This window comes from Triturus cristatus, chromosome 8, assembly GCF_964204655.1.
Source record: "Triturus cristatus chromosome 8, aTriCri1.1, whole genome shotgun sequence".
Lineage (NCBI taxonomy): Eukaryota > Metazoa > Chordata > Amphibia > Caudata > Salamandridae > Triturus > Triturus cristatus.
Genome location: NC_140591.1, coordinates 105582 through 127350, shown reverse-complemented (window position 1 = coordinate 127350; position 21769 = coordinate 105582). Strand labels below are relative to the sequence as shown.

The following is a 21769-nucleotide window of genomic DNA, read 5'->3' as shown; positions in this document are numbered from 1 at the left end:
ATTGTCTTATGCAAATAATGATTTGACTCTCTACAGGAAATGACCAACTTGAGGGATCTTCTATATGTACACATCCTGAGTTTTGACAAAAATCCCATTTGTTTTTTAAATAATGTTGATATTTCTATAGTGTGCATATTCAGAATATTCAGAATAATATGCTTAGGAAACTGTTCTCTTTTGTCTTGCATACTGAAGATTAATTGTTGACTCTTCTGGCATTGCAATAGGTGTTGAAATCATTAACAGAAAAATGAAAGTGGAAGACTCTATAAAATTCTCCGAAAGAACTCCACCATCATCAGCAACAATTAACATAACAGCCCGCCATAGTGCTAATGAAGACACAAACCTTAGAAGCCAGACATGGTCTGAATGTTATGAGGAACTCGGGGGAACAAAGTCTACTCCAAGCGAAAGCAGTTTCAGGAGCCATGTTCATTTCAATCTACCCACTGGAGACCCCAGAGTACGGAGATCAAATGCAGGAGATCCAAACATACAAATATTAAATCCGGGAGACCCCAACATACGGAGATCAGATCGGGAGGACCCCAACATAAGCAGATCATATCTGGAAGACCCCATCCTAAGGAGATCTGATCTAGGAGACCCCAACATACAGAGATCAGATCCAGATAATGGATATGAAAGCAATACAATGTATTCACCGATTTCAGACACCCAACAAGCTCAGAGAGCAAATGCATGTATTGGAGGCAATAAAGGCTACAGTTTGAAGGAAGCATTTCATAGACATGGAAAAATAAATTCTAGGGCGAAGCCTTATACAGGAACAGATTGTGCAAAACGTGTCTTCTCTAAGAGCCATCTGATATCACACCATAAAATAGACTCAGCTGAAAAACCACATGCGTGTACTTTTTGTGACAAAAGGTTCAATCGCAAATATAATCTAGATGATCACATACGAATCCATACTGGAGAAAGACCATATAAATGTACAAAGTGTGACAAAACTTTCATTCAGAAAAGCCATCTTAATGAACATCACAGAAAACATACTTGAGTATCAACAGTAACAGCATCAGAGCTAGAAGATAGACTGACCAAACTGGAAACCCCTCAGGCCACAGTTAATACAGCGAACAGGAAGGTAGTTTTAGAGCAGTCTCATGCAGGTCCGGCATTGCGTATGAGTCATTATAGAAATTACAATTGATAGAGGGATTAGTCAAGTAAGTGGTGAGTACCGAGTAGGTGTACACTGCACAGGTAGTAACATGATCCAGGTTCTTCCATTGACAATTACAGACAGTTTAACACCATGACTGTGTCTGGATTGTGCTTCTTGATGATGGACCAGACACAGGAAGACCCAACCAGAGAGTAAGAACCTCTGCTGACTCTCCAAACATTAACTTGAGTAAGCACTGAGGCCAAAATGTAGACCAAGTTGTAGAAAACATCAAAGGTGCGATTGTGCCGAATAAATCGCTACCAGGGCACTGTACATTTTGTGGCCCATTGTTGGGCAGTAAACATGTGCACAGTTCATCATTTGTCGCACACACTTGGAAGACTTTACAAACAATTGTGTATTCATGGGATTAAAGGTTAAAAAGTCTTAAACAATTACTTAATCTATCTTTTCTATTAACTTTTTTTACTAAGAAAAAGTCACAAAAATGCTTTAATCTTCTGTTCCCTAACTTTAGATTGTGCTGCGGGTGGAACTACCATACAGAAGCTGGACAGGTTTTCCTTTCATAAAAATATTTCACTGTACCATAAGGCTGTTAGTGGTATTTTCACTAAAAGTTACTTTTGCAAGGTATTTTTTTCAATGACTAAGTATTAGTTGATAAAATCTGCAGAGGCATTAGTCAATTTGTGCAGCAAAATAAAAATTCTTACATGTAGCAGTAAATATATGTTTCAGGTTTATTGTTGAAGCACAAATTGTCAATGAGTTACACCACATCTTGACTACAGAAACAAATAAAAATGGAATAAATAGTATCAACATTATACCCCAAAGAGTTGTGTTGTCTTTTAATATAATTACCTTTTCTTGTAATGGTTAGAGAGCGTTGATCACTGGATCAATTACTGCAAAGGATTCAGTCTAGGGACAGTATGGCTCAATAACACACTCAAAGTTTGGTGTCTGGTCAGGGACATGACTTAGTAATTAGAAAAAGGAACGATTATTGGAGACATTATTAAGAAAACAAACTTTGAGAATGTATAATATGTGGAAACCTATCTTCAACCCTAAACAGGATGCAGTGCTCAGTGGTAAGTAAATATTATATGTAATGCTCATTAACATTCAAGCCAGTGGTGGAGGAGCCCACCGATCCCTCGTGGCTCGGCCACCGCCGGGTGCCCCCCACACCCCTTCCTGGCTCAGCTGCTTAATTACAAAGACCGCGACAGTGTTGAGGCTGGCCAGAGAAAAACAGGAACTAATATATGAAGGCAATAAAGTGTCAATGTACCCGGACTCCATCATGGCGGTGCAGGAAGCACGGAGAAAATTCTTGCTAGTCAAGCAAAAACTTCAACAAGCCAACATACCGTATTCGATGCTGTACCCTGCCAGGTTATGAGTCCCGTACTTTGGAAAGACACATATATTTAACACCCCACAGCAAACTCAGGAAGAAGATTAAAGATTGGAACCACAAAGGTAATGCCCACCCATGCACATGTCGAACTTGCATGCCTTACCCAGGGCAGATACCTGAGGCATAAAACTGAACTGACACTGGGCTAGATAATCATCTCTCCGACCCTGGCCTGCACAGACGATACAGCCGGGGGCGATTACCTCGACTCTCCAAACATGACTTCTTGGGCACACCCGCTTTCCAGCGGGGAGTGTAGACCCCCTCTCTAGTGTATTCCCCATCTGGAATCCCCTGAAAAAATGCATTTGGTTTGTTTAAAGTTAGTCATTTGGTTTTCCTTTCTTATTTCGATGGGCACTGCTCTGGATTGCCCTAAGACCACATTGAATGTTATAAAAATGCTCTTGCAACTGCCCGCCCTGCTGTTGGGAGGACTACAGTGGTCTATAGAATGTAAGATGTATCAGAATACTAGGGGACATTATTGGGAGGGTTATTATTCACCGGCGGGATTGGACAATGGGTGTGGGTGGAGGGATGGACGTACTTGTTGGTATACTTTTATAATATTGCTATGTTATGGTAATTCAGATGTCTAGACTGGAATGCATACACTCACACCACTTTGCATATCCTCAATGCAACAACTCCCACAGAATGACCATAACTGGAGATAACACGGATGCCACAACTAAGACAAACCCGAATGAAGCGCTCACATACAATGTTTTTAACATGGAATGTGCACGGGCTCCGCGACCCCCGCAAACGCGGACAGATTCTGGGCTATTTAGACAGACACCAAATACATGTGGCAATGCTACAAGAAACACACCTCGACCCTAAAAAAGTACCATCCTTTTAAAAAAGATGGGCAACACACAGCTGCTTTTCAGCGTACTCCACATATGCCAGAGGTACTGCCATCCTGGTTAAGGCTGTCGTAAGATATTGCCCAATGGGAGATCTCCAAGACCCACAAGGCAGATATAGCGTGAAGTGGGGCAGATTAGTGGATCACACGATAACGATGGTGAGCTGCTATGGCCCAAACACAGACGATGCTGAGTTTTTTAGCAGACTTTGGGGACGCATCCTAGAGATAGGTTCCACCTTCATCATATGGGGGGAGGACTTTAATATAGCGCCAGACCCACTTGCCGATCGCTCGCAAGTGCTATCGCCATCACACCCGGAACTAGAGCAGGTGCAGTGTTCACCAGGGACACGCCTCTTTGTTCATGGTGTGATGATGTGTGTGGTTTTTAGAAGTTCACTGTGTGTACTGCAGAGCTTTCTGGGACAAAGTGTCCATTCAGGAGAAGGAAGAACACAGTCACAAAATCAATTCAAATAATTAGGAAAAGCAATGCAATTGTAATCCAAAGGTGTAACCTCATAGAATTAAAGTATGTTCTTTTTAGCCAACAACAGAAGACACGCACCTTTAGTGCGAATGGCAGTGGTGGTGCAGGCAGTGGAACCTCTGATGCGTCTTAGAAGTCATCAAAGTCAATGTAGTATCCAGACGTCGTCCTGTCAATTTGGGGTAGCTCTGCAGGCTAGTTCGTGTTAGAAGAAGAAGACTCGATCTGTGATCCATTGACGTAGATCTTGTTCATTTTAGGATTCCGAATTGAATAATGTGTTTCTGTACTTGTAGACTGCATGGTAGTTATTGTTTTTTAAACAGGTAGAAGACATACCTCATTGTTGTTTGTTGTTGTCTCACTTTGAAGAGAGCAAGCTTCATTTGAAATAAAAGCTTCCATCTGAACTTCCTTAACGGCAGCGAGAGGAGATTGGTAGCTATCTAGGATTCCACATGGCCTACTGTTGAGAATCTGACACATAGGGCCTCATTACAATGTCTGTCAGACTTGCTTCTGACCGACACCGTTTTGTGGAAGGAACCGCCGGTCCATAGGTCGGTGGTTCCGATTGCTCAATTAGGATGTGACCGCACTGTGTGCGGTCGGAAACTTACATTTTTTAATGGGAGCTTGCGTGGCAGGCTGAAAACACCTGCAGCACACAGGGATGTGGAATTCCTATAGCCCGACGCCCGGGACATATTGTTTGGGGTCAAGGGCAACAAGTTTTCATATGCATTTTGTCCTTGTGACAAGTAGGCCCAACCCCCTGCAGCACAAACCCTTTGGCTGCCAGTTTACAATGCCACATTATGGACCAGGGAAAGACAAGCATGCAGTTAAGGTAATATTTGTGTCTATATGTCAATGTTGTTCAAATTTGTATTTATGGTTCATTATTGCAAAGCCTATATTATTAGGGTGAGCGCTCTAAGTAAATGTTGTAAGCTTGGACTGCACTACTGACAGTGGTTCCAGTATAAAATGTATACAAACGTTTTCAAAGTTTAGCAATATGAGGCTATGTATAATGCTCCCGGAATGCTCTCTGATTAGATGCAAATATTTTCAGAAGCTTGAAAGCAAGATTGATGATTCTCTTCCGTTCAAAATAAAAAGTTCACAGAAAAATGAAAAAAATATTTTACTAAACTACTGTAGATTATGGGAAACAAAAATAAATAGGCAATGGTAAAGCCAGTAGGTCTGAATTTGTTGGTTAGGCTTTTGGGTTTTGTCAATGCGTGACTTGTTTTGGCATGGTTTTTGTAAACCAAATTTGTGTGGGAGCTGCCAGGCCTCACCATTATAACAAAACATTGGCAAAAGCAAAAATAGTTTTTGGTCTCTAAAAGCACACATTGCCACAGTAGTTCCTGGCATTTTAATAAACACAAAAGGTCATGTTAACTCCAGACCTAATTAGGGGCCCAATTATTAAAGTCTCAAAAGTGCACCCATGTCCTTGCATTAAGTGCACATATACTGCTTTCGTGAATTCACAAGACTTTACAGAAGTAGGCCAAAAATAGTACTCCTAAAAAATATTTGAGAACTGCATTTAGCATTAGCAAATATGCAGGTGTAGATCTGCTCATGCGAAAATCTGAGTGTTTGCAAGTTCACTTTCCCTCCAACCAATTTTTCCCCAACCCTGGAAGAAGTTGTATGTCTGCCATTGTCGGGAGTAAATTTCTAGCATTTCTCAGTATGGGGGAAAAATTAGAGCAGAGTTAGTGAAAACCCTTAACACATGCTAGTTAGTAGGTTTGCACAGACTAAAAAGGGCATTCCAACCCTATTGCTTACCATTACCTTCAGCCCCAGTATGTAGATCTGCGGAAACGTAGCAACATAAGGGAATGGCTAGTATTCAAACCCTACTATGGAAGGAGTCCTGGCATAATCAAAGAGGCTATTTCAGAGCACTTATATAATGAGATTGCTACCATAATTTGTCTCCGCATTACATGACACAAAAGGGACAAGTGGATTTAGTTTCAGGACAAGTACATTTATGAAGCAACCTGCCCCATGGACAAGTAGATATTTTATTAAATTCCACACCCCTGAGCACAAACTCCCATTGAAACATGCAAGTTTGTAAACATCTCTGCATGTGAGGTGCCTGCCACACGGTACAGGGATGTTTGGAGGAAACACCATAGATGCTCCCTGGCCCAAATGTGTAGGGCCAAGGGGATAGGGGGTCCCTAGGGACCCCCAAAGTCAGATTCCGACAGCCAATCCATGACTGAAAGGCAGACATGGATTGACTTTCGAAAACCAACATCATAATCCCAACGGTGGAAACACCGTCCTTAAGGGATTATGGTGCATTTCCGACTGTCCGACGGGCTCCTTGAGCTCTTCGGAACTGTCAGATTCCCCCCTGGTTTAAACTCTGACCGCCATCATCCAAAAGTGGCGGTCAGACTTTAAACCTACCATGTTGGTCGGAAAGCCTCCGACCAACATGGTTGTAGTCTTTCCGACTGGCATCGTAATGAGGCCCACAGTGCGGTTCGATCAGATTAGTAGAGCCAAAATGTTTGTCGCTGTGTCTGACAAGTGGCGGAAGAAGTACAGTGTATACCCTTAACAGCAATAACAGGCACAGGCACTCTGCAGGATAGCCCAAGCTCTTTTTTGTCCGCAGTCTTTTCTTGGACCAGATCCCCGATCTTTGGGATCCAATCTGGTTCTTGCTGGTACAACCTTCACTTCTCCAGTGGCGGTTCGTTTAACTTGGACATTGCTATAGTAAAGTGCCCCTTTTTGCATGGTCACCCCCCACTTTTTGCCTGATATCTGATGCACTTTGACTGAATGTACACTAGAACCCTTCCAAACAGGTTCCCAGTGCCTGTGTTCTTCCACAAATCTATACCCTCGTTTCCACAATTGGCACACCTCTGGCCCACTCGTAAGTCCCTTGTAAAGGGTACCACTTGCACCAAGGGCTTGTGACCAGAGAGGTTCTCTAAGGGCTGCAGCATGTATTGTTCCAACATCAGAGACCCCTCACCTAACACATATACACTGCTATTGCAGACTATGTGTTTTGGTGAAGACAAAACCTAAGAGTCGACATCACACACATCCTTGTGTGCCATGCCCACAAACACTGCCTGTGGCATAGGGAAGTCACTCCTCCAGCAGGCCTTACAGCCCCAAGGCAGGGTGAACTATACTGCAGGTGAGGGTGTAGCTGCATGAGCAATATGTCCCTACAGTGTCTAAGTCCATTCTTAGACTTTGTAAATTTCAGTGAAGCCATATTGAGTACATGGCTGGGAGTTTGTCATTACTAACTCTACAGATCTACGATGGCTTCACTAATGCTAAGAAGGTTGGTAGCAAACTTCTCAGCACAATAAACCCACATTGATGCCAGTGTTGAATTTATTATAAAATGCACTCAGAGGGCATCTTAAAGATGCCCCCTGAAAAACGACCAACTCACTAGTGTGCAGCTGCCTGGTCTGCATCAGCCTGCCACACACAGACATGTTTCTGACCCCTGACGTGGGAGCCCTTGTGCTCTTGTGGGTCAGGAACAAAGCCTGCTTGGGGTGATGAAGCTTCTCACCTACTCCAAAGTAGGAACAGCATTCAGGGTGGTGAGCCTCAAAGGCTTCCTGCCCTGTGTCATGCTAGCCATGGGCTCTCCAGCTAGTGGAGATGCTCCCCCCCCTGACCAAGCCCCACTTTTGGTGGCAAGTTCGGCAGGAAAATAAGTAAACAGGAGAGGTGTGTCCCCTCTCAGCCAGGACCACCCCTAAGTTATCCAGAGCTGAAGTGGCCCCCTCCTTAGAAAACCCTCCATGTTGGAGGGGAGGATTTTAACCAATCAGGTTAGGGTATGACCCCTCCGTAAAGGGAGGGGGCATACAAAGGGTTTAGTCACCTTAAAGGTAAGTAGTCCATTGGCTACTATATTCCAATACCTGTAACCCCCTAAATTCAGTATTTAGGGACACCCCTGAACCTTGATCCTCCGATTCCTGTGAGCTAAGAAGGAGAACGAAGACACCTTGCAGCCAAGCCTGAAGAAGACTACTGAATTGGCTTCAGCCCTACTGGCCTGGCTCCCACTTAAAGACTCTGCAAAGAAGACGACACCTGTCCTGCAACCAGCGGCTTCCAGAAACCCGAGGAAGACTAACCTGCTCTTCAACAAAGACCAGTTCTCCCGAGGACAGCGACTCTGCCCACAAGAAACCAACTCCAAGGACTCCGGATCCAGTTGGAACAGCATCGCCTGCCCACTCTACACTCAACGCCCATGGCCCAAGTCTGACCTCAGAACCATCAGTGGCTGACCACTCCTGGAACCTCATGAAGGGTCACCCTGACCATGACCGGCTCCAGTAAAGAAGTTCTCACGTCCTCAGCCCCCGACTTTGGGGAGCTTAGCTGACAGTGCCCCAGCATCCTCCGACACCTCTACTTACCTTCCCAGCTGTTGGTCACCTTCTTCCAACCTCAAGGTTGTAGCCTGCATCCTCTTTGTGCAACTGAGATTCCCCAATCCGATTGCATTGGGCGCCTGATGCTGATTTCATCCTGCACCCGGCCGCCCTTGTGCCGCTGGTGGTGAATGGTTGGTGCTGCCTTGTGGCCCCCTGTGCTTGCCTAAACCCCTGGGCCTGTACCCTAAAACCGCGGGTACCTACCTGCAACCAGCACCTTTGTGGGTGCCCCCAGTGTTCATTGACTAACATTGGACTCAGTGACGTCTGCTTTCAGCCACCCCAGTGCCGCTGGTAGCGCAGTACCTACCTTGAACTGACCCTTGCCTACTGTTGGTCTAAACCGCCGAAGACTGGATGTGTACTTGCCTGTAAATGTACATAACTGTTTTCCTCTTGTAGGAATGCATTGCATTTCTTGGCATTGCACTAAGGGCCTGATTACGAGTTTGGCGGACAGGGTTACGCTGTCACAAACGTTGCGGAGATCCCGTCTGCCATATTACAATTCCATTATATCCTATGGAACTTGTAATACGGCGGACGGGATATCCATCACATTTGTGACAGAGTATCCCATCCGCCAAACTCGTAATCAGGCCGTAAGTGTCTATCTTTTACATTTCTAAGTTACTGCTACTGTTGATTGACACCACAAAGTATTTTCAGTATCACTGTAAAGTATTCTTTTTGCTTTTGCAAACTCATTTTACAGTACCTGAAAAGTATTGCTATTTTAAACAGGTACTTACCTGCAACTGAGTTTCTCTTTATTGTAAAATAAATGTAACAATTATGTTATACAAAACAATTCACCTTAGATTCAGTCTTTGAGTGTGTGTAATCATGTCTTGCCTGAGTGTGTATAACAAATGCTTAACACAGCCCACTGATATGCCTACCTGCTCAATCACACAACCACAAAAGAGAGGCCTCTGTAAAGCCTCGGGGATCCACTGGACTCTATGCACACTATACCATAATTTGGTATACTATATACAGAGCCAGCTTCCTACAGTTGCTTTGTTCATCCTGGAAATAGTTTGGTTCCTATAAAACAGCCAAATGTTCAGTGATGTCAAATGGTGTTTCTGCCGCCACTGTGCTGGCAGTCGGTTTGGGATCCACATCTTAACCTCAACAAGCATTTGCAATGCAATATGTCTCGCATTTACGCGAGTTTGAGCTATTGACATTGCAAATGACAATGCCTTTTATTTTTGTTTTCGTTTTTAAAACATAATTAAAAGGCATTGTCATTTACAATGCCAATAGCTTAAACTCACGTAAATGTGAGACCTCCTGCAAATGCTTGTTTCAATTGCAGCAGACCCTAAACAAAAATGAAAATGGGAGAGAGTGGCAGGGACATAAAAAGAAATTGTTTTGTGGCCACATTTAACTAAGAGATACAGACCCATCAAACAGCAAGAATTGTGCTTTATTTTGACTTTAAAAGAGCAGACGTCAGCATCACGTTCCCTAATGTGCCAGCCACTTACTCTTCATGTCTAAACACTCCGTGGGGCCCATCCTTGGTGGACCACTCACAAGGCGGGTGCAAACACTGCTAACAGTGTGCCCCTTACAGCAAGTCCCACCTTGGAATGCGGCTGTTCTTCTGGACAGATGTGTTGAGAGAAGAAACTCAAACTATAATAAGCTTCCCAGAACTTCGGAGGGAGAGAAAATCATGGTTAATGTTACTCTCACCCTTGTTACAGGCTTAAAAATAGAAAAAGTGTTTCCATAATTCCACCACTTCACTTTATATGTGGAATTACAGTCCTGCTTCAATAGATAGCCTCGCCATAGATTGTGCAGCTCTCACTAAGACCCAACTCACACAACTTGTCTGGAAAAGGACAGAAATGTGCATTGTCTAGTAAAATACTGACTTTTGTAAGGAAAGTATAAAGAATTGCTGGTGTATTTTCTTTCACAACAGCCACATTGTAAACACACTCTGACAACCAATCCCAATAAACAGAGTAGACTTACTCATCCATTCTAAAGCGCTTTGAGGCATCGCCATTGGTATGAAGCACTATACAAAGGCTGCTAGAATACAACACAATATCCTGAGAATCTGCAGCAGATGTAGGGTGAGAGGTACTCAGACGTTACTATTTCCACACACGGAAATGTATAAGATATGCATTTCTGCATGTTGAAATGTGGCTCAAAAATTAATTTGAACTTACACAGTTTTTGTTTCCTCTTGTAAATAAAATTCCACAAGTTCATAACACTCTCCTAGATAGTCAAGAATATTGGAGTTGTTGCCTCCTTATAATCACCTGGAAAACACATTTACTCCTGTGTTTGACAGGAGTAAGTTTGTGTGGCGTAGTCCCATAAAACGTGTGAGTTTATGAGTTATCACCAGCTTTTGCATGTCGACACACCCAAAAAAAGCCCCCCTACGTACCCCTGCAGTTAGCACTGCTCACATGGAAATCCCAACATATCTGCAGAATTTCTATGACAGCAAATTCAAGTTCCAAGAGTAAATTCCCACCATTAGTGATTTTATAGTTCAAGAATTAAATGTTGCCCTTACAAATTACTTTATTTGCGCTTCTAAAAGGAACTAACGTGCTTAAATAGCATTGTGAATCAGGGCCAGCGTAATTAGGGGCATTTACTATTGCCAACAACGTTTTGTGAAACATGACCGATATTACTACTTTAAAAAGTTTGTCAACTTCATGGTCATCTCTTATAGGTGAAACTTCATGCAAAACGATTTGCACATAAGATATATTCCCTGAAAGTATTTTTCGCCATTTTCCCCAAAAATAAAGTTTTGTCATGTTTTTCTCGCAAACAACCTAGCTTTGCGTAGGACTTCCCAAGTTGCAAAATCTTGAAAAAAAACTCGCGAAGTTTTCTAAAGTCAACTTTGCAAATTTCGCACACCCTTAGGCATAACCCTTACCAAAATTCTTGAGTGGATGGCCGGTCAACAGCGCTCAAGTGCCTTTCAGGAGGTAAGGACACCTAAGGGGGTGCCACGGACAGAGCTGCAGGTTAAGAACAGGGAACAAGGCTGGCGCCTCGGCGTCGGATCAACGTCCTGTGATTCTGGGCACATCACAATCTCCCAGTGACTACACAAAACATGAATGTGTCCTTGTGTAATGTAACTGGAGCTCATGTAAAGCGCCCTAATACCTTCGGGTCGAGTTGCGCTCCATAAAACTGAGGAAAAAAGTGGTTTTATGGGACACTCGTGACTGGTTGTTTCCAAGACCAGAAATCACAACACCTAGAAATGGATAGAACTATACAGCGCTTTGTGTTACACATCCCTCCATCAGCACGTCAGTTTGCCAGCACCATCACCCCTCTCACCTCACTCCTGCCCTCATAGCCAATTCTTTGAAAGTGCTGCTCCCTGACATCCCGACTAAGTCCTAAACCTGGACTCTGATTGGCTTTCCCGCTCACCACACTGAGACGGAAGTGCTAATTCACGCACTTACAGCTTTTCCTTTGTTGCAGGATTCTGCACACATGAAAACTTCACACTGTGAAGAATAGGCCTGTGATGTTAGGCGGGCAGCTGGACAGGAAGCCGCTGGCCGGCATCACCTGTTCCTCACCGGCCAGAGATGCCGCTGCCATAGGATTTGAGAGCTGTAATTTTAGCAGCGGTTCGGAGGCAGGCAGCAAGACTAGCAACAGCAGAGGCACTCTTTTGATGGCCTCTGGAGTAGGAAAGATTGAGTCAGTTGTTTTAATCCAGAAAGCTGCATGATGGGTTAGAACGTGTAACAGGCATTTCACACACACACACACGTGTGCATCCAACATTGCCCGGATGCATCGACTCGCTCAGCCGTTTTACTCCTGCCACTCAGGCACGTGATCTGAAGCGTCACACGCATGCACTTAAAACACAGGGAGAGCTTTGCAGTAGGCGCATTAACTCCTTGAGCTACCTCGCTCGGATTTGACCCTAATCTCTGTGAACCAGACACACAGATATGTCCCTGTCCTGCCGGTGTGTGGAACTCGTACCGTGCAGATTACGCACAGGTCTCTGCAGCAGGTGCATTAACCCCCTAAGCCCCATTTCAGCAGCGGCCTGAGGACTCTGCTGCACAGACGAGTGCTGCAGACATCCTTCACTGTGAGTGTCACTGATGTCTACTCCTTGCTTCTTCTGTCTGGGGCGGGAAGGGTGAAGGAGTGAGTTTTAGTGACCCTGGAGGGGGAGGGAGAGTTATCTGCTGTCTGAGGGCATCTGAGGACAAGAGGTAGGGGAGGCAGCAAGAGGTTGTGCGAATGCAGTAACGGCTGAGGGGAGACGAGAAGGAAAGAGAGTGGGGAGGGGGGAGCGCTGCATCCTCAATGGAGGTGGAGGAAGACAGTGAGACTGGGGCAGAGGAGAGGGCCGTGGTGTCAGAGACGAGAGAGGCTGCAAGAAGGACAGAAGGGCATAGAGGAACAACAGAGGCCAGAGAACGAGTCAGAGGCGAAAAGAGAGTCAGAGGGCTTGATGAGTGAGAGAGGGGACGACAGACAGACCAGGAGAGGCTGTGGAACCCACATGGATGACAAAGACAGCAACAACAGGGAAGAGAGAGCCGGGACCGACAGCTAAGAGAGACAGAGCGACAAAGAGAGGACATGGTGTATGTGCGAGCAGAGATGAGAGAGGCGTCGTAGTAAAGGGGGGATGTTATGAACAGAACAAGATAGAAAGGGTGTGGGCAGAGAAGAATACCTGAAGAGAGAGAGAGAGGAGGGAATGTGACAAACACCGAACAGAGACCGACATGAGTGAGGCAGCTAGATCAACACAAACAGCTTGCGCGGTCCGAATGTGAAAGAGGACCGCGCTGCAGCCGATTTCTTGTCTTTATGGGGACATGTGTTTGAAACACATGGCCCCATAAAGATAGGGAACCTTTCGCGATGCACGGAAGGCAGACAAGCCCGTCCAAATGGGACGGCTCAAAAAGCCAAACGAAAACGTCACAAACAGCTCTTTTCCAATGGCTGGACACCGTTTAGCATAAACGGTGATGCCGGCCAATGGAAAAGAGGGTCGGGGCTTAAAGCCCTTTACAGAAAATACATCAAAACATTACATCTCGCCAGCGAGACTGCGCATGTACGCAGCCCACGCAGGCGAGACCTAAAAAGGTGTAGATGATGTAACCAACTGCGGCCAGAGCCTAATACCCTTGCTATTAAACACTACTTTAAGTCTAATTTTTTCTTCTCCGCTGTCGTGTTTCCCTCAAGAAGGTATGGAGATGAGAAACGCAGGGTCACACTCAAACTTTCCATGGCCTCTTTGTAAGTCCGAGAGCTAAACGCTGGACCCTGGTTGAAATGTAATGTTCCAACTGCTTATGCCCCAATAAAGACTTGTAGATCCTTTATAACTGTCTGTGCTTCAGCCGATCTCTGTGGCCCTACCCACAGGAATCCAGAGCAGGAATCCACTGCCACCAAGACCTTCTTGTAAGCCTTGTCAGATGATAGGGGGCCGCAGAGGTCCAAATACACACAAGCCAGAGGCTTGCTGGAAATCAAAAGCGGCATCTTGTGTGGACGCGCCAAGATGTTAGCCTTCAGCTGTAAACAGATGTCACATCTCAGGACAAAGTTCTTGGTCTGTTTATAAACACACGGCCACCGATAGCGTTGCTGCAATAGAGAAATTGTAGCAGCCACCCCTGTGTGTGCAGAAGCCAGACCCTTATGTGCAGCCAGTATTAGTCTTAGTCTGTGATCACAGTTTGGTATCACTCTGTTCCCCACTCCTGCAATCTGAGCATATAAAATGTTTTCTGCATCTAATTTGTAGGAGGGTCAGAGTGGAAAATCTTACAGCAAGTGTTTATCATTGCCCGCAGCACGCAGCATTGATAGCCACCATGATGTCTCTATCTAATATCTACTGGAAAGAGTTATCACAGCAACTGTGACGGTGCGAACCGTCGCCTTTGCTGCCTCATCAGCCAATGAATTCCCTGCAATGTGCATACCAACACGTTGATGAGTTCATGTATGAATGACATTCTTTCAGTCTTGCCACCTATTGCCAAATCAACTTGTGCTTCACTGTGCAGTTTTTGGAATCTCTGAATCCATTCTGACTCCAATAATGAAGATACTCATTATATGACTGTGCACAGTAATACGATTCACACACAATCAGTATGGGAAATCCAGCATCTGTATTTTGTAGTGCTAGTACTTGAGCCTTAAGTTCTGACAGATGTGCTGTGCAATCACCTAGTGACTGCGTGTAGGTTTTTTCTGAATGGAATGTTCCATCCTGCTTACAGCTATTTACAACTGCGCATGCGGTTAAATATTGCTGTTTTGACTCTATGGCAGTTTGTGCAGAACTATCCGTGTAAATGATGTAGTCATAGCGATCTAGAGGCATTATTTCATTAGACAGAGGATATTCTTGCTCATACTGGAGAAATGCTTGTGTTTGTAATGTAGAGTCAAATCTGTAATCCACATCTGCTGCAGTGAGAGAGTTTGCCTATTGTATCCATCTTGGATGTAGAGCTTTTGCGTTTGGCACAGTAACTCTTGTAACCACCTCTAAGGTCAGTACTGGGGTCACAACAATATTTCGTTTTCCTTGTGCCAGTGCATGTTTTCTCACTACAGCAGTCAGAACCGTTAGAATCTTTTCAGTTGGTGCAAAACGCATTTCAGCATTTGTATAGAGATGTGATTTATATGCAATCAGTACTGTGTCACCATAGTTGCACTGAAATACGTGTACCCTGAAGTACCCTCAATTACATGTATCACCAGGTTTGTAGTGTTTACACCTGCTGTTGCGTTTACATTTGTATTCTAAGTCTTTGGGAGCTATCATGTCAGCTTTTAACATACAGTCCAGCAAGAAAAACACATGATACTGACGTAGCTTGGAATGTAAAATTTCTGTCTGTTCCTGTGTTCATTTTGTACATGAAAAGTCTGGACATACAAGGTTGTAGGATGGTTTGACCTGTTCTGCGTAATCAGGAATGTATGTTCTGCCAAAATGTAGCAATCCTAATAGAGATTGCAATTGTTTCAGATTCGTTGGTGGTTGGAGCAATGCACAATTTTCTAAAAAAAAAAAAAAATAAGTCGCCAGGCTCTTGCCTTCACTTGCCGGCTCTTATCCCAAAAATTAGACATTGGAGTGGGCAATTTTTGGAAATTGAATCTATAGCACATGTGACCAAACGCCAAAAATATGCGGTCCACTCTGGTCAAGTGCTCCATCAGGTCATCATCTGTTAAGTATATGCCATCGACATATGACAGTGACTTATCTTCAAAGAAGTAATTCTGTGACTGGCTGAAAACAGCCCAGGTCTATTCTTATTCCCCTGGGGTAAATGTCAAAATTTTCTCTAAGCCTAGCGCGGTGAAGGCTGTCAAATATCTGCTTCCATGCTCTATATTTTGGCAGAAGAATCCGTTTGAGATATAAAGTGTTTATTTTGCATTTTTTCTGCACAGTTATTCATTAGTGCAGCACTGTGTGCATTTTGTACTGCACATGTGTGAGTAGCTGTGTTCAAATGTCTGTAATCCAATACTAGACAATATGATTGATCTGATTTAATTACTGGAAATAGAGGATTATTCCTTGAAGAGGTGCAACTTTAAATCACACCTTGATATTCAGGTTGTTTTAGGATTTCCCTAACTTGTTGTTTTGCTTCAATTTTTAAAGGGTATTGTCTTTTAGGTTGTGGGGTTGTCCTCATGGGTATGTCCTGGTAAGGTGAAACGTTATCCCACCCCACATGGTTGTGGTATAACGCGGTAGTTGGCGCTAATGCCCCCTCCCTAGCTTATGAATGTGTAACGAGGTTTCTGAAAGCCGGTGAAATTAAAATTTTTCCTTTTGGTTTATCCATTACGAACTCAGATGACCAATCTTTCTCGGCCAGTAAAATGTCATAACCCTGAGTGAGTTCCTCCTAAAAGAGGTAATTAATAAACCTGGGTACTTCCCTTTCCAACCGTAGCTGTACTTCGTATAACCAATGCAGGGCGCTTACCCTCATATCAGGTGTTTCCACCGTGATATATCCACTCAGCGCTACTCCCACTAGACAATCCATCAAGTTCTGTCGAACTATTGTAACTTCAGCCTCGCTGTCCAGCATTGTCAATGCCCACTCCACACTTCCCCTTCGCTGTTCTATTCACCTTCCCCAAACTGAGTGAGGAACAGGTTGGGTCCCTGTTACAGAATGTTAAATCAGGGTCCCCCCTAGACCTAGCGCCACCCCATATTCTTGTCCAAGGGGGGAAAGGCGTCCTAACCCAACACTCACACCTCATTTCCCGACATGGGTGGATTCCCCAAGTCCCTTAGTCCCTCTCTCCTTTCTAGTGGGTTTAGTTAGTCCACTTTCGAGAATGAAGATGGAACAAGCAACAAAAGCTAAGAGTCAGTCTATAGCAATGCTCAAGTTCCAGGCAGGCTCAACAGCCTGGAACAGTCTTACCCAGCCCAATGGCTCCGGAAATCATGGGAGAACCAGGACGCTCTTTCCCCAGCTTCAGTCCCCAGACTCTGAGGGCCTTCTCAATCTTTGAATAGCTCATTTTATTGCTCTCACTCTGGTCCTACGGTGATTGGTTAATGTTTCTCCTAGCTTCCTTGGCCTGACAAACCAGGGAAACAGCTCTGACTTAACAGTGGCCACCCTCCTGGCACATCGCCAACTTGAGCCAGCACGTGGAGGGATGTCCTTGTCTTCACAGTGGCTTCTCCTTCTGGCTCATGAGGGTTGCCGGCTTTGGCATACACACGAACTACAACCTGCATTGAACAGTGGTCACCTTCCTGACTCTCACAGGGTCTTCTACTTTGGCATGATTGGTCAGGCAGCCCACTCTACTGCAGCGAGCAGCCCTTTCCAGACTAAGCATCTCACACTATGCTCTCCATGATCCACTAATCCCTGCTGGGCCTCACTCCCCCCTAGCGCTCTCCTCCTCCTCACATGGTTCTCTTGTCTTAGCAGGTAGGCAGACGATTCTTGCTCTAGGCTCATGACAAATGGTCTTGACTTCCTGAGTCATGGCCTTTAACCCACCAGGGAGAGTGGCAAACCGTGTTCCCCAGCCCTGATTCCAGCAGCTCAAACTTTTGATGGTCTTCTTTCTTGTGATGATTAGTGGTGTTGCACAACTTGTTCGCACCTTTATAGTCTAAGCACAACTGTGATTTTGTGTCTGGTCCTTTGAAATTCGGGGGCTCTCTCCTTTGCACTTCCCTTTGTCAAAGGGATAGTTTGCCACAGCAGGAGTGGCTCCAATTCTGACTGAGTCACAACACAGGCCAAGGGATTAACCAGGAATTCCACTGGGCTGACCGCCTCCTTTGAAATATGCCTTCAAAAGGTTCAAAGTCCTAAGCCTTCCTCTCTTATCAAGAATCCAAGGCCAACCTTACCAGTTCCACCAGCTCCTTGACAATGAGCCCAGGCCTGACTGACCAATAACTCTTCCTGTAATCAAAGAAACCTTTGTTCTGCAGTGAGGATGCTCTGCTACCCCAGAATGTTCCCACCCAAGCACTCGGGAATGTTAGCAATCTACATCTCCTGTCTGGGTGCTGCAGTCCTCACCTCTCAAGCCTCGCCAGGCTCTGTGCTACTAAAATGGAACCCACAGTTCTCCATGTAATGTACCGTACGCAGGCACACACCTCATCACACACACGCAAGTATCACGCTTTCTGGTGCTACACACAATCCATGCAGGCCAAGGGTAAGTTAAGTACACAGACATGGAACTTTAATTCCAGTGACACAGGAAAAAAGATCTGTTCACACTGCTGATCACTATCAAATACAAAATGGGTATGATTTCACCACCACGCTCATGTCACTTAAATCCAGGTAAAGGCAGTTGCATGTTACGATCACAAGGGTAGCGCTTGAAACACCCAGTCCAAAAAGACCGCATTTCCCTGAGACAGGCATAGGTCATGGCGCACACGCATCGGCTGGATCTCAAAAGAGCGCTGAGCTTTTATATTGATGTACCAAGGAGCATTGTGTGGATGATCAACTCTTTTTTGGATTCTCTGGGGCAGAGAAAGGCAAGGCAGTGCAAAAAGGTACCATTTCTTCCTGGATTGTCTTCTGCATCAGTATCTGCTACACATTGGCTAACGAGCAGCCTTCAGAAGGTACGCTGACTCATTCCAACAGAGGTAAGGCAGTGCCGCTGTTCAGGCAATGGGGAGTGCCTGTCCTCGATGTCTGCCAGGTTGCTACATGAGTGTCAGTTCACACTTTGACATATGTTTATTTCCTGGAGAGCCTGGTTTGTCGAGAGGCGCATTTTGCCTGCTTGGCCACACAGTGCCACCTACTGGCTTGCAGGATTACTGCTTTAAAGTTTCCGGATCCAGTGTGACGCCTGGGGAATATTCACAAGGAGAGGAATCTGCGGTTCAATAGAGTATCCACCAGAAGGATAATTTCTAAAGGTAGGTTATCTGTTCTTCATATCCAACAAACAGCCCTCAATATGAAATTCACTAGATGTTACTGAGTAGAGGGTCCAAAGCCCCTTGCTGGTGGTCAGGTCCAGAATATAAATTGTCTTATGCAAATAATGATTTGACTCTCTACAGGAAATGACCAACTTGAGGGATCTTCTATATGTACACATCCTGAGTTTTGACAAAAATCCCATTTGTTTTTTAAATAATGTTGATATTTCTATAGTGTGCATATTCAGAATATTCAGAATAATATGCTTAGGAAACTGTTCTCTTTTGTCTTGCATACTGAAGATTAATTGTTGACTCTTCTGGCATTGCAATAGGTGTTGAAATCATTAACAGAAAAATGAAAGTGGAAGACTCTATAAAATTCTCCGAAAGAACTCCACCATCATCAGCAACAATTAACATAACAGCCCGCCATAGTGCTAATGAAGACACAAACCTTAGAAGCCAGACATGGTCTGAATGTTATGAGGAACTCGGGGGAACAAAGTCTACTCCAAGCGAAAGCAGTTTCAGGAGCCATGTTCATTTCAATCTACCCACTGGAGACCCCAGAGTACGGAGATCAAATGCAGGAGATCCAAACATACAAATATTAAATCCGGGAGACCCCAACATACGGAGATCAGATCGGGAGGACCCCAACATAAGCAGATCATATCTGGAAGACCCCATCCTAAGGAGATCTGATCTAGGAGACCCCAACATACAGAGATCAGATCCAGATAATGGATATGAAAGCAATACAATGTATTCACCGATTTCAGACACCCAACAAGCTCAGAGAGCAAATGCATGTATTGGAGGCAATAAAGGCTACAGTTTGAAGGAAGCATTTCATAGACATGGAAAAATAAATTCTAGGGCGAAGCCTTATACAGGAACAGATTGTGCAAAACGTGTCTTCTCTAAGAGCCATCTGATATCACACCATAAAATAGACTCAGCTGAAAAACCACATGCGTGTACTTTTTGTGACAAAAGGTTCAATCGCAAATATAATCTAGATGATCACATACGAATCCATACTGGAGAAAGACCATATAAATGTACAAAGTGTGACAAAACTTTCATTCAGAAAAGCCATCTTAATGAACATCACAGAAAACATACTTGAGTATCAACAGTAACAGCATCAGAGCTAGAAGATAGACTGACCAAACTGGAAACCCCTCAGGCCACAGTTAATACAGCGAACAGGAAGGTAGTTTTAGAGCAGTCTCATGCAGGTCCGGCATTGCGTATGAGTCATTATAGAAATTACAATTGATAGAGGGATTAGTCAAGTAAGTGGTGAGTACCGAGTAGGTGTACACTGCACAGGTAGTAACATGATCCAGGTTCTTCCATTGACAATTACAGACAGTTTAACACCATGACTGTGTCTGGATTGTGCTTCTTGATGATGGACCAGACACAGGAAGACCCAACCAGAGAGTAAGAACCTCTGCTGACTCTCCAAACATTAACTTGAGTAAGCACTGAGGCCAAAATGTAGACCAAGTTGTAGAAAACATCAAAGGTGCGATTGTGCCGAATAAATCGCTACCAGGGCACTGTACATTTTGTGGCCCATTGTTGGGCAGTAAACATGTGCACAGTTCATCATTTGTCGCACACACTTGGAAGACTTTACAAACAATTGTGTATTCATGGGATTAAAGGTTAAAAAGTCTTAAACAATTACTTAATCTATCTTTTCTATTAACTTTTTTTACTAAGAAAAAGTCACAAAAATGCTTTAATCTTCTGTTCCCTAACTTTAGATTGTGCTGCGGGTGGAACTACCATACAGAAGCTGGACAGGTTTTCCTTTCATAAAAATATTTCACTGTACCATAAGGCTGTTAGTGGTATTTTCACTAAAAGTTACTTTTGCAAGGTATTTTTTTCAATGACTAAGTATTAGTTGATAAAATCTGCAGAGGCATTAGTCAATTTGTGCAGCAAAATAAAAATTCTTACATGTAGCAGTAAATATATGTTTCAGGTTTATTGTTGAAGCACAAATTGTCAATGAGTTACACCACATCTTGACTACAGAAACAAATAAAAATGGAATAAATAGTATCAACATTATACCCCAAAGAGTTGTGTTGTCTTTTAATATAATTACCTTTTCTTGTAATGGTTAGAGAGCGTTGATCACTGGATCAATTACTGCAAAGGATTCAGTCTAGGGACAGTATGGCTCAATAACACACTCAAAGTTTGGTGTCTGGTCAGGGACATGACTTAGTAATTAGAAAAAGGAACGATTATTGGAGACATTATTAAGAAAACAAACTTTGAGAATGTATAATATGTGGAAACCTATCTTCAACCCTAAACAGGATGCAGTGCTCAGTGGTAAGTAAATATTATATGTAATGCTCATTAACATTCAAGCCAGCAAGATTGCTCTGTGAGTTAAAAGGTGATCACCACTTTGGTCACGGATGACAAGACTGAACCCCAGCAATGCCATCTTAGTCTTTCATACTTCAAGTACAGTAAATTGAGTCTTGTTAAAGTAGCTACCTGTAACACCTGCTAGTTACAAATCTCAGAAATGGCAGAAGGATTGCATGAAGCATTATATGCATTTTTGTATTGAAAGATGCTACATGTGATCCTCTGGGTAACTCTTCAAATGTATCAATGCTCTTCAATCTGACTTTAGATATAGAAAATTAAAGGATACTGTAGCTTTCATTCCCACACTCCCTGTCAGTGCCAGAAACCATGTATCCCTGGTGTCCCTTCCTAGGCCAGGACATTCCACAGAATAGTTGTAACTGGCCATGTTAACCCCGGCTT

General features: G+C 44.0%; 2 protein-coding genes across 3 annotated transcripts in view; both read left to right on the top strand.

Annotated features, from left to right (window-relative positions):
* The window catches only part of LOC146799810 (uncharacterized), a 146179-nt gene extending 144187 nt beyond the window's left edge, over positions 1 to 1992 (top strand). For both annotated transcript variants that reach the window (XM_085620679.1, XM_085620680.1), the window contains exon 7: positions 231 to 1992. In XM_085620679.1, coding sequence (XP_085476805.1) covers positions 231 to 1030 — 800 coding nt within the window. In that variant the 3' untranslated portion in view covers positions 1031 to 1992. The remainder of the gene's footprint in view (positions 1 to 230) is intronic.
* Positions 1289 to 21049, top strand: LOC146799809 (uncharacterized). The gene is made up of 2 exons (XM_085620678.1): positions 1289 to 1350; positions 19256 to 21049. Exons 1-2 carry the CDS (start codon positions 1289 to 1291, stop codon positions 20085 to 20087), a joined length of 894 nt encoding a protein of 297 aa, XP_085476804.1. The 3' UTR covers positions 20088 to 21049.
* Positions 21050 to 21769: the final 720 nt, after the last annotated feature.